General features: G+C 43.5%; 1 protein-coding gene across 1 annotated transcript; it reads right to left on the reverse strand.

Moving 5' to 3' along the window:
• Nucleotides 1-72: 72 nt before the first annotated feature.
• On the reverse strand, nucleotides 73-5,331 carry LOC310771989 (cholesterol 24-hydroxylase-like; the record flags this gene model as incomplete). The annotated part of the gene is made up of 6 exons (XM_083664472.1): nucleotides 5,225-5,331; nucleotides 5,043-5,120; nucleotides 4,398-4,479; nucleotides 4,123-4,196; nucleotides 489-575; nucleotides 73-211 (listed from the first exon to the last, which is right to left on the reverse strand). Coding segments are annotated over exons 1-6 (498 nt in total), but the record flags the coding sequence as incomplete, so codon positions are not given.
• Nucleotides 5,332-13,922: the final 8,591 nt, after the last annotated feature.

Genomic DNA, 13,922 nt, shown 5'->3' on the forward strand with positions numbered 1-13,922 from the left:
GACTCCGGCAGGCTACTCTCTTAATATTCACTTCAATAGGAGAAAAATAAATAACAGAACAAGGCACAATACCTTGGCAATAACATCTAATGTAACACAGTTGAGTAGTTCAAGCATGTTGGCCTCTTCTTTGCGATCGGCAATTTCCGTCATTTGATCCATCAGTCTCTCTGCCCTGTCATCGAAGGTGCCCATCAGACCTCTCAGGTACCTGGAAGTTATGTCACAGAGAGTGTAAAGCACAGCCAAGATGTCAACCTCCACACAAATGTTACAGTCGGGTTACAGTCGGACAATGTTGCTTCCGGAAATAGTAGAGCAGTGGGCTTTTTTTTGTCCACAATCTGGATATCTAACATGCGATCTCAACTGACTGCGATCACTGAGTATAAAATGAAGTTGAGCAGATATTCCTTTCTGCCTTTATAATGTCAACTAAAAAGCTCCTATGCTGGCGTGTCCTCTACTGTGTGCAATGTCTAACTCACAGGCTGCTGAAGGCGGGGTCCATGATCCGCCGCTGTTTGTACCACTCGCCGTGGTCCACTGCTGTGACCAGGCCATTGCCAAAGAACCTGGAGGAGAAAGATGACAGACATTGCATTCAAACTAGCAAGGTAAGAGCTGTAAGGATCTGACATGTTGAAATAACACTTGATGATTGAAGAGAAATCAGCCACATCAGTTATGAAGTGGCTGTAAATAAAAAATACTTTACAATACAATGGATTGTGACAATAATGAATAATGGCTAATGCAGTGGTCCTTAAAGCCGTGTTTTTCAATCACTGTGCTGATATCGTCAGAAGCACCATGCATGGGAAATTGTCCAATTTCATGTCAAAATGAACTAGAAATACCGCCTCGTGGGTGTATGCCTCGGCCAACCCTGCCCACCCCTCGAACCCCCGACTCTCCTTCCTATCCCTAGCTACGACACCTTTCCCCTAGCCCCACCTCCTTCCTATCCCTAGCTACGACACCTTTCCCCTAGCCCCACCTCCTTCCTTCAACACAGTCCTTCCCACCACCCACAGCACCCTATGCACTCCCTCTACCCACCCCTCGAAAGTATACCTCGAACGCTGACTCTCTATGACCCTCCCATCCATCTCTAGCTACGGCCCATTTTCCCTAGCTACGCCCCTGTACTGATGATGCCCCCCTCCCCTTCGGCATAGCTGTGGTCGAACACAATTTTGCTCACACGCAAGACACTTCACATTCTTATTATAGGATTATTATTATTATTATTAGGGGTTCAAGCCCTGAAGGGGCTATAACCCTATTGTTTTTGTGCTGGTTTATTATTCTTCTTCTTCTTCTTCTTCTTCTTGTTGTTCATCTGCCTCAACGCAAATTCCCGTGAGTTGGTAAATGGTAGAGACCTGACATTTGGCCCAATGACAGATATTGTTGGCTGGTAGGTGCTCAAAAAAGATTTTTCGAATCGGCCTGAAGGTGGCGCTATAATCGACAGTTTTACGTTAAAGGCCATAACTTCCACGCCGTTGGTCCGATTTTCAAACTTTTTTTTCTCCAGATGTTCAGGTGGACCTGCTCTACAAATTTGCCATAAGGACCCTCAATGTCCGCCTGGAAAGTTTTTGAGATATTTGGAAAAGTTTGGAAAACACATTTTTTGCATCTCCTCCTAGACCGTTGGACCGATTTCCACCAGAATCGCCAGGAAGCATCTATGGAGCAAGCTCTACAATCGTGATTGGTGGATTTTTGAAATCTACTTTAGTTTCGGAGATATTGATCGTTAAAGTTGTGAGAGGGCGTGGCCTCACAGCTAAATTGTCATAACTTCATGACCGATTAAGGAATCTTCACGAAACTTGCAGGAGGTCTTCGGAGACCATCCTAGACCATGTGTGTCAAATTTTGTGCAATTTGACCAAAAGGGGGCGCCATAAACACCAGAAATGGGCGTGGCTTAACATAAAAAAGGCTGTAACTCCACACCTGTTTGTCCAATGATCGCGAAACTTGTCAGATATATCAAGGAGGATGTCCTAGTCAGAATCAGAAGCTTTGTCATCTGCGCAAGGCTTGAACCCCGCCCATCGCCGCTTGCGGCTATATTTATTATTATTATTATTATTATTATTATTATTATAGTTATATATATAGTTGACGGTCGGAGAGATGGCATCCGGTACGGGATGGGTTTAGCACCCCAGCCTGGCTCTCTCATGAGGGAGAAATCCACAAACGCTACGGATTAGCCTCCTGAAAATCTGTGCAAAGATCGGCGCGGCCTGGGGTCCTTGAGCGAGGTGCTCGGCACAGGCGAATGACGTGCAGCGCACAGGCCTTCTTGAGGAGTCCTCTCTGCCCATGGTAGGATTGCCTTTACCCCGGGAGGGTCTGGTGAGACGAAGGAGGAGCCCGGCCTGGAGTCACCCACAGACGCTCCATGCACCGAAGGGCCTTACAATACTGCGGTGTTAGCCTGGGTAAACCCAGCCTCCACGTGACCTGCAGGTCTGAGAGCAGGTCACTGAGAGCAGGTCTGAGAGCAGGTCACGTGGAGGCTGGGTTTACCCAAGCTACTGCGGTGTAGCACTAACTCTATTGCAGCGGATTGGGCATGATCAACCCTTCTGCGGGCAACGTTGCAGACAGAGTAGGAAGGCTGATCCGTGAGCGGCTGCTTCTTGGATGCGAGTCTGGGTCTTAATTGGCCTCGGCTGGGTCTACTGGGGGAGGGTGTATGATGTTGAGAGACCTGAAACACCTTACGACCCCAGTTAACATTACTGATGACGCGTCCCAGCGCATGCTGTAGTATGTATTTTAAAACATATTATTATTATTATTATTATTATGTCAACTCAGGTATTCAAAAACAGCAAGGATAGCTGAAATTCCACTTCATAATGTAATAAAATAAACGGAGTGTATATTCGTACCCGGGTGTAAATAGCTTCTGCCGTGTTGGGGGGCTATTCATACCACCTATTTACAAGCACACCACAGTGGAGAAATCTCAGAGCTGCGAGGCAGGGCAGTGCAGCCTACGACGGTATATGCCCGCACACACTACTACATCACTATCTGTAATATAGTTCATCTTCAGCAGTTGCAAGCATTTTTGACCTTACCTTTGCAAGACACAGATACATAAAGCCAATACGCACAGCTCTCTCTCTCTCTCAACGGTACTGCTGCTGGCTGTGCACACTACACTACATTCTTCGATATTAAGGTTTGAATTAAATAAATTGTGTCCCGACACCACTTTTGGATGTGATACACTAATGGAAAGAACAAATGAAAAATCATATTATTTGCCACTGACTTCAGTGAGCAAATACCTCACCCAGTAAGTTACAGTGCTGCCATGCTGCAGGTCAGCTGTTTGATTCTAGATTGTGCAAACTTTTTTATTTTTTATTTTTATCTAGCATAAATAAAATCTGGCCATACGGTTCAAGGAAGTTTCAGAAAGTCATATTAACATAGAATGACAACAAAATAAAGAGCGGCGTGATGTTTATAATTGATGAACGGTAGGTTAATTTAACACAAGCCATGTAATGTTAAACTTCCTTGATGCAGAATATCTCCTGGTGAGTGGTGATGATGGTGATTTTCACTGAAAATATTTTATGTTAGATGATTTTGTCCAGAATTCCCATACAAAAAATAAAATAAAATGAATTGTAGGTATTATGGTAACAAAGACTAGCAAATAGTATCTCCTCGGACCCCTTACATGTTTTAAATGGAGAATATCAACTGTTGCCATCCATGAGGCGGTTCAGGGTCCCTAAATTTAAGAAAAACAGACTAAAGAACTCTTTTGTACATCAGTCTGTCCTGCTTCTAAACCAACATCGATAATTCAGAGGATATGTTTGTTGCTTTTTGCTGCAATGTTTTGTCTGTAACTAGTTTTGTCCTGTCTGTATTGTGAACGGTTATGCCATGGAGGCAAAACAAATTTCAGTGTAAGCTGACAATAAAGTTGTATCGTATCGTATCGTATCGTATCGTATCGTATCGTATCGTATCGTAATTTAAAAATTGCCATTCTTCTACATTCTCTAATTGTTAACTTCTTGTAAATGAGTCATTGTTATTTTAAGAAGCATTGGACCAGTGAATTACCTCTCACCAAACAGGGTGGAGAGTCTCTTGTAGGAAAGTTTAGCTTTTGGGTACTTTGGGGACATCAGCATTTCCTGAACACAGGGGCAACATAAACAGGGCATTACAAAACATTTTTTAACGCAAATATTGTGATAATAAATGCTATAAGGATCCAAAAGTACTTTCATTTACATAGTAAAGTAGTTCTGATTTTTTTTTTTTTTTTTTTTTTTAACTGTGAAAGCAGTTCCACTCTGAACGTGTTGATTGGGTGGCTAAGCAAGGGCGTTCACCTTAGTGGCCTCTGGACATGTCACACACAGCATCACAATCCCCAGAATGTTGATCCTGTAAACAGGCCCGTAAATCTCAGCCCTGTAAAGGATTGATTAAACAAAAGTTTGACATGCGAACAATACAGTGTGGACACGCCCCATTAGAGAGAGAGAGAGAGAGAGAGAGAGAGAGAGAGAGAGAGAGAGAGAGAGAGAGAGAGAGAGAGAGAGAGAGAAACGTGGGGCCACAGATGACAACAGCAGAACAACTTATACAGAACTAGAACTGTGTATCAGCAGAACTTACACAGAACTGAACTGTGTATCAGTCGTAAAACACTCCCATTAGCCGATAGTCGGACTAGTCGAAGTTGGTCTCATCCCCCTCCCCTCCTCCAGTAGTACCACCATAAAATGTTATTTTCACAACAGTAGGCTGTCAAGGATGGGTTAATGGTTACGACAGTTACTACCGTAAAGGATATGGGCGGTGTCGTAAAGAGGGAGCAGTCACGTTCTACACAAGACTGACCATAGTTATCTTTATCAGATATACAAGTATATTACATAGGCTATAGCCTATTCGTAGCTATAAGCTATCGCCATGTAAAGTCAATCACAATAACATCAGCTGTACACCAGCATGGGAGCAGACTTTCTCACCATTCCAGAAATTTGTCCTGCAAAAATCTGCCATGTTTCGCTTCTCTCCGAAATGTTGGCAGATGTCCGAAGAGAAAACTGTTTGAGGGGGAGGTAAAAAAGCGTCAGGTCAAATCAGGTCAAATAAATATTTTTTAAAGATAATTTAGCTAGAAAGCGAGACTCTAACGTTAGTCACTCACTTGTCTCTCGGTGGCCCAGGTATGTGATCATATTTCATATGAATGTGTTTGATATACAGACAGAAACCGAGAAACGCGATGAAAATCAGAGCGAACAGATACAAAAGTGCGTGACCAGCCCAGGATAAAATCAAAGCGAACAACGCCATATTGGTGAGTCGACGATCTGGAATCAGAATCACGAACCAAGGAGGAGGGTCACTGCGTCTGAAAGGCTAGCACTTCCTATGGTAACTATCTGCAATCCTGATTCCTGAAATGTTAAAATGTAGGTCGAAGGTCCTCGACTAAGTAGCACCCTCATTCACTTCACTTGAATTGGTGATATTCCTGGCGATATGCACCGTTCTGGCTCCATAGCTCAGTGGTAGAGCACTGGTCTTGTAAACCAGGGGTCGCGAGTTCGAACCTCGCTGGGGCCTGGGTTTCTTTTTTCGGTTTAAACTGCCCTCTGCCCAAGCGAGCGACTGATATGATGGAAAAACATGATAGTTAAGCAAATAAGCCAAATTTGTTCATTATCCCCACATTTGCTTGAGAGCCAACTCTTGAGGCTCAAGTCAAGTCCATGTAAAGTCTCAAGTCCGAACATCAAGTAAAGTCAGAACAAATCAAGAGCCCAGTATCAATTTAATATTATTAAATAAATCTAGAGAAATATGTAAGAGCATCAGGAGTTTGATTTCTGTAATCAGTTTCAACTTCATTTTCACAAGCACAAGATATTGTTTTTTGTCAAGATTTGACAAAGTGATCAGAGTACAAGCAGATACCTTTAATAGCTATATTATATCTATTATATCTATATTAAAGGTGTCTGGTAATGTCAAGTCCCAAATCACCATTTGGGAGAGCTCAACACTGCATCTCTTAGCCACAGACGCCCTCTAGAGGCCATCTCACCAAGCGCATAATATCGCTACCTGACTGCCCTGACTGACTGCTAGTCTCGTTTGCCAGATTATCTCCCTGACCTGAATTTGCCTCTCCCCCCCCCCCCCTTTTTTTTAAGTGTCACTGACAAAGTTTGCCACCTTCAAAATGTCGAGATAATTGGTGGTAGCCTCTATCTGTTTGTGTTTTGTTGGAATTGATCCAAGTTTCCTTAAGGTCAAAGTTCCTCCTCATAAAAGCAGGAGGGGAAAATGGTTTGCAGACAGGTCCCCTGTCCCCATTTGACATTTCTGCTGAGGTCACACACAAAAGTGTCGACAGTTCAGTTATCTAAAAGTAAGATGGACGTTTATTTCCATGCCTATTGTGGTTAAGAGGTGTTGCGTCGTCTCTCGTCTCAGTAAAGGCGTTGTGGTTAAGGTGCCGTCTTTTAGTCCCCATGAAGACATAAAGAACAGAGGTTAAGCATGCATGGTTTAACCACAGGGTTTTTCCACTGGTTTAGTTATACGCCTGTGACGCATGATATGCATTTTGAGAGCTGACGCCTGTGACGTATGAGATGCTGAATGTGTGTGTGTAGGTGTGTGCACAGGATGTTCTCTGAGTGTGTGCGTGTATGTGTGTGCGCAGGACGTTCTGTGTGCATATGTATGTATGTGCACGTACACAGTTTGAGCCACCTGTTTGCACACCCCCCAGGAAGATAAGCACCCAATGAGAATAGCGAAATTGGCAATCTGCATACCCACACATGGAAACTCCCCTATTAAGATCCAGCCTCTAATTTGATTGTATATAAACCACTGCTTGATGAAATAAAGATTGCTTCTTCATTGGAGGAGACCTGAACTTCAGTCCAAGACTTGGTGTCGTTTGTTCTCTTTTCACTTTCACTCTCCACCAGAATTAACGAACACGGGAAATTGAGTCATCTTTGATTGCAATCCTTTTTCCATCTAATTGATTGGTCAACTTTGCTAATTTCTAATAGTTGGTGACGCCGACGTTCTCTGAGTAGGAGAGACTTCGATCTTTCTTTGGGCATCAGACCTCTGACAAGGGTGGCCGCCTCGTCCAAGGTAAGCGGAGCCTATTATATTGAAGTCTGCACTTTGGCATATGTAAATCGGTCTGATGCTCAGAGGATTGATTGAAGGTAGGAGTGTGAATTGCCGACATTAAATCTGGAGAATAAATTATATATAGGACATTTTTACCTAACTGAGTAGGAGTAATAGCCTAATATTCCAGGGATAGTGCGGGGGTTTGACCAAGCTACGGGCTTGAAAGACAATCAAACACTAGGAATAGTTCCAGGATAGCGCGGGGGTTTGACCAAGCTACGGGCTTGAAAGACAATCAAACGCTAGGGACATAGGGACAGTTTCACGGGAAAGTGTGGGGGTTTGACCTGGCTAAGGGCTTGGAAGATGATCAAGCACTAGAAACGTTTTTTCTGATAATCTGTAAAACTGTATTTGTCTAACCAATTACTGTGGAGGGATTTCAGAAGTCTGTTGATAGTGCTCTAAGTTAGCACTGACTCTGAAACTGTGTGTAATTGAAAGTGATATTTAAAAGAACTGTTAGCACACGCTAACGAGTGACTATCGGTGTTGCACGGTCACAGTGTTTGGGAGAACATCCTGGAAAGCATTTCTGGATGGTTCTAAAACCCTATACAATCGAGCGGTGAGAGCTGGTTACCGAGGTATGAAACAAAGTGTGAAACTCGGCCAGTAACCAGTAAACTCACTAGAAGCTTCTTGATTGAACACTAAGGTTCTGAGCATTGCGACTCAAAATCACTTTCATTACTGGCGTGTGTCAAGCCCAGAGGTTGCAGGGTTTGACCAGGGAGGGCACAGAAGAGGTCCTCAGAAGCTGGAAGATAACTAAACAACTCTGGCAGGAGAAATAAATAGCTGTGCTTAGTAATTATTTCTTAAAGAGGATAATATTTAGAGCTGTTTTTCCTAAAGCGCGAGAATGTGGGGTAATAGGAGAGTACATTTAAAAATGACGACATAAGTTTTTTTTTTGAATGTGAAAGTGAAATTTGGCACGCTGCTGTGTGTAGAGTGAGTAGTTTAGCACACACACACACACCTAGATACCTTAAGTTAAGAGTCTAGCCGAAATAGCAGATTCTGACCAGTGCATACCGGTGGCTGATACCTTACGGTGACAACTAAACCACCACGGAATCCCTAACGGGAGCTGGCATCTGTGAAAAGGGAGACTCCTCTCTTAAGAGGAAAGGCCAAAATATAATTTTTTTTTTTTAAATTTTATTAAAATTTAGAATTCATCCAAATTTATTTTTAATAATTATTTCACATACCTCATAACAGAAGATATATTGTGCCAAAATCTAGGGGGAAATAGAATAGTACAAAGAGTAGAACGATTGAGTCAAAATAATTTGTTCCTTACAGTAGTGTCAGAAAATAATTTTTTTTTTTAAATTCTTCTAAGTTTAATTTTATAAGTATTTCCTATACCTCATAGTATTTAGATATATCGTTCCGGGATCTAGGGGAAAACAGGATTGTAGAGAGGGTGGAACAACTGAGACAGTCCGAAGGTCCGACAGTCCGACGGTCCGACAGTCCGACGGTCCGACAGTCCGACGGTCCGAATGTCCGATAGTCCGACGGTCCGATAGTCCGAAGGTCCGAAGGTCCGATAGTCCGAAGGTCCGATAGTCCGATAATAGTCCTGGTATAGACAATAGGATTCCATTGCTTGTGTGTCTGGACTGAAGCAAGATGAACGAGGAAAAAACTCGTTAGATTTAGGATTAGGGAAGGGGATTGGGCCCCCCCGAACCTAGTCCTTAACAGGCGGCAGCGGGCCTGCGAAGGTCTGAGGGCACGTTAAATCTTTCTATAGTGCTGGGGAGAGGACTGAAGGCCCCCGTGTCTTGAAGTATGAATGAACATACTGCTGTGGTACCGTCTAGTCGGCGTGTGTGTCGCATGTAGGTGTGTGGGCAACACGTGGTACGTGGATGACAGTCCACACCTAGCAGAGTGGGCTTCTGGGATAGGAGTCACTTTGTGAACAGGCAAGGCAGATGTAAACGGTCAAAGTTTCTATGCCCATAGCAAAGTGGGATAGGGATCAGACCGTCGGCTTCCAACCGGGTGGCCAATCACCACTACGGGATCCACCTTAGAGGTGGGTTGGCGGTCGCTATCGATCTGGGTCATCTGCCGGTTGGGTCGCAGATGCAGTAAGACCATGTTGGACTGTATGTCAATATGGCCGCGCGCTCAGCTCAATGTACAGTCAGGCCACTACAAGCCAAAAGCGAATGAGTTAGTAGGCGAGTAGTGCTCCTGTGATCGGGGTTTTTGAAAAGAAAACACCGGGAAGCAGGAGACTGAAGATGGCTAAGTGGGGTTGTCGAGGCAGCACACTTGAGTCAGCTTCAGTGGAACGGGGTCTAGCCTGGGACTGCGCCCTGGGAGAGGGAGGTCTAAAGGACTCAAGCGCTCTGAAAGGTCATAACGATGGCCTGGATGGTGGAAGAAATCTCATAGATTCACTGAGGCAGTGTTTACATAGTCCTTGGAAATATGGAGCTTGAAGACAAGAGGTCATGAATCCTGGAACAGATTTATTTGAGTTGTGTATTTTTATACTATGATTATTGGATTTTATTTTATCTTTATTTTTATAATATCTTTTTAATATGTTTAAAATGCTGCTATAAAATTGAAGGGTTAGGACAAAATACAGGTAAATGATTATTGATTTAGATTGGATAAATTCAACTATTTAGTTACATAAGTAAATCATGTAAACAGGGGGTCTGTTGGAATTGATCCAAGTTTCCTTAAGGTCAAAGTTCCTCCTCATAAAAGCAGGAGGGGAAAATGGTTTGCAGACAGGTCCCCTGTCCCCATTTGACATTTCTGCTGAGGTCACACACAAAAGTGTCGACAGTTCAGTTATCTAAAAGTAAGATGGACGTTTATTTCCATGCCTATTGTGGTTAAGAGGTGTTGCGTCGTCTCTCGTCTCAGTAAAGGCGTTGTGGTTAAGGTGCCGTCTTTTAGTCCCCATGAAGACATAAAGAACAGAGGTTAAGCATGCATGGTTTAACCACAGGGTTTTTCCACTGGTTTAGTTATACGCCTGTGACGCATGATATGCATTTTGAGAGCTGACGCCTGTGACGTATGAGATGCTGAATGTGTGTGTGTAGGTGTGTGCACAGGATGTTCTCTGAGTGTGTGCGTGTATGTGTGTGCGCAGGACGTTCTGTGTGCATATGTATGTATGTGCACGTACACAGTTTGAGCCACCTGTTTGCACACCCCCCAGGAAGATAAGCACCCAATGAGAATAGCGAAATTGGCAATCTGCATACCCACACATGGAAACTCCCCTATTAAGATCCAGCCTCTAATTTGATTGTATATAAACCACTGCTTGATGAAATAAAGATTGCTTCTTCATTGGAGGAGACCTGAACTTCAGTCCAAGACTTGGTGTCGTTTGTTCTCTTTTCACTTTCACTCTCCACCAGAATTAACGAACACGGGAAATTGAGTCATCTTTGATTGCAATCCTTTTTCCATCTAATTGATTGGTCAACTTTGCTAATTTCTAATAGTTTCTCAAAATTAAAATATATATAGAGACAATATTTCTCATAAAAATCAATTTCTTCCTGTCACAAAGATGTTGCTCTATCCTTCCTCCTCCCTGGCATCACTCGCTCCATGTCCATTTTCTCTTTTGCAGTCGAAGAAGATAAAACATGTTGAAAGTTATTTTTCCATACCCTTCTTCCTGTTTTGCGCTGTAAAGAGAAAACAAACTAGCTACATTAAACAAACAGACACAACAAAAGGTGCATTGGTGATGAGGGAGAGAGACTGAATGGTCTGAAGATCTTCGCCGGGCCCATGGAGCAGGTGCACCCAATTAGCCTAACGTCTCCAACGCTCCTGCAAGATAGGGCCAGGAGAGTGGGAGGGTCTTCACACTTGTAGATGTTTTATTACAGTATACGTGTATGAAACCTATGACCAAAATAGTCATACATCCTGTCATCGTGCTAGCCTACTTTGGAAGGTTGGAATTTTACTAAAAATAAATTATGACCCTTTTTGCTGGGGATGCCCTGGAACCCCCAACAAGGACCCCTGGGGGTCCCCAGACCCCACTTTGAGAACCACTGCTCTAACACTTTCATCCCTCACCGATCAGAGGAACGAGGCAATTCCTCCATGACTCAAAACAGGATCATCACTGACAACCGAAGCGCGGAGCTGAGCTGTATAGTAGATGTTTCACACATCAGCCCCCGCTTGCTTTCACCTCAGCTGGTGAAGCAGGGAACCCTCCCTCAGTTTATACAATTACACTCATCTCCGTCAGTGGCATGATGTGGCAATTGTCTGAGTCAGCAGACACAAACAAAGACAATCACAAATTTAATCAAGCATAGGGACAGAAGTGATAGGCTGTGACACACATGGACATTGTAAATCCAAAGTGCAATGGTTCGAACATTTATATTTGCTCCTGTAAATAAATCGGCTCATCATTAAACTCATTGCGCGGTGCAAGGGGGCTACAACGCTGTGACTAAACAAGTGTGCGAGACAGAATCTGATTTGGAGATGCTTCAGATGTTCTTTGTGTGTTGTTGGGCTATATCCTTCAAGAAGGTCCCATAAGTTGATTGCTTCTGAAATCTGAAGTATTCCCTCTGAGATTCCCAGTAGCCTTTTTCTAGTACAAGAACAGCACTTGATGCAATGCAAAATGGTGGAACTAATTTGAGGAATTCCTCCATGTTTTATAGTTCAGGCGTGAGCACAGTTGACTGTTGTCTTCATACCAGATGGGGGGAAAGTGTGAAAATCCAATAGGCAATAGGTTACTTATAGGTAGAATGACATAAAAAGGTCAAGTTGTCTTCTCCCCAAAGCCAACTCATTCTTCACACCTCAGCCACCTACTTACAGTATGTCTCTTCAGGCTGAGGCCAAGATGGAAGCAAGTGACTAGCAACACCTCAATCCAAACACCATCTGAACCCTTAGGTGGTAGCCTAATGTACACCCTATGGTACACCTCACACGGTGTGTGAGGTTGAACTGCCTACATGAAAAGGAGTTTTAAAGCTGCCTCAACAAACATGAAAACCCGCACTCTCCTTCACTCTGTGTTAACATGCACGATTAAGTGCATTTATCTGACCATTTCACCAATTTTTAAGAGCCTTGTGGGGGGGCACAAGGCTCTTAAAAATTGTCACTGAAATGTAGCCTATGTGCTTGTGACAAATCAGGAATTTGTGTTTTTCCATTGGTTTTATCTCATATTTAACCATGCACATCAGCTGATAAATTAGATTTTTCCAGTTATAGCCTTTCACAGATCATATTTTTCCTGTGAATATTGAAATAATAATGTGGGGAATTGTATCTTTAGCTCTATGCCATTCCCCAGGAAATCCCATTGATTTATGAGGATAACAATACGTCTGTAATTTCATATGCCATTGCTGGTGTCAGACTAGCAGACTAGTAGGAGGCAAGGTGCACATTCAGACGTGCATTTAGTCATGGTGACCAGCAGGGGATGCTCTTTGTCAGTTTATCAATATCCCACTACTGTAGTCGTCACCATCACCCATGACTTTGCTTTGAGAAAATGAGTTGTGGACAAAGTTGACTCCCTCGGACACTATAGTGCCCTGACTCGTCCTGACCCTGTAATGTGACTTTATAAAGTCAGATCATGTATTCTAATCTGAATGTGGACCACTGTGATGTACATTTGAATGACATCGCTCTCCCATGGTTGATTTCATTTTACCAGCGATATTTATCCAACCATCCTGGACTAAGGTACGCAAGAATCCTCTCTCTCTCTCTCTCTCTCTCTCTCTCTCTCTCTCTCTCTCTCTCTCTCTCTCTCTCTCTCTCTCTCTCTCTCTACACATATATATACCGTATATATATATATAGTTCCTAGGCTCGCTCGCTTCGCGGCCTCGCCCGCAGCTCGGCTGCTGCGTGGCTTCGCCTGCTCTATTGGCATGCGCAGTGGCACAATTGCTCAACTTCGCATCACTGATGACATCACAATTGCTCGAGTGACCATCACTGATCACATCATGGAGTGCTCGAGTGACGTCACTCAGCGCACAATTGCTCAACTTCGGCCTCGCCTGCAGCTTGGCTGCGGCGTAGCCTCGCCTGCTCTATAGGCATGCGCCCAATTGCTCAACTTCGCATCATCGAGTGCTAGAATGACATCACTGATGATGTCATAGACATTGTGACATCATCAGTGGGACAAAAATTTAAACAGATACAAACAGAGCCCACTTACTCCCTTTTATGATGATGATGATGATGGTGGTGGTGATGATGTATAAAAAATACTATGTATGTTGCTACAAACTATCCACTTCCACTAGTATGGCCACCTCATACCTGCACATATTGTTCCCAATAACCTTCAAGCTTGCCTGCATTCTTATCTTAAGAAGAAGGAGCAATCATATTTTTAGTGCAGGGTTCTGGCTCTGTGTAAACTTGCTGGGGGCTGGGGGCTGTTTGACGTTGTTAATGCTGGCTGGCTGCTGGATCTGTAGGCCCCTCTCTCATGCCCAAAAGTATTGTGTTGGCTGCTCTTCTGATTATATTATTGACAGAGAGGGAGAAAATTAAGACTGGACGTGGGTAAACAAACATACGTTTTTAGAGTCTTGTCCATCCATGGAATTTCAGTTATTCAGACTTGGCTGAGGATATCGATGTCCAGT

The sequence above is a fragment of the Poromitra crassiceps genome (assembly GCF_964638095.1).
Source record: "Poromitra crassiceps genome assembly, contig: HAP1_SCAFFOLD_1679, whole genome shotgun sequence".
Lineage (NCBI taxonomy): Eukaryota > Metazoa > Chordata > Actinopteri > Beryciformes > Melamphaidae > Poromitra > Poromitra crassiceps.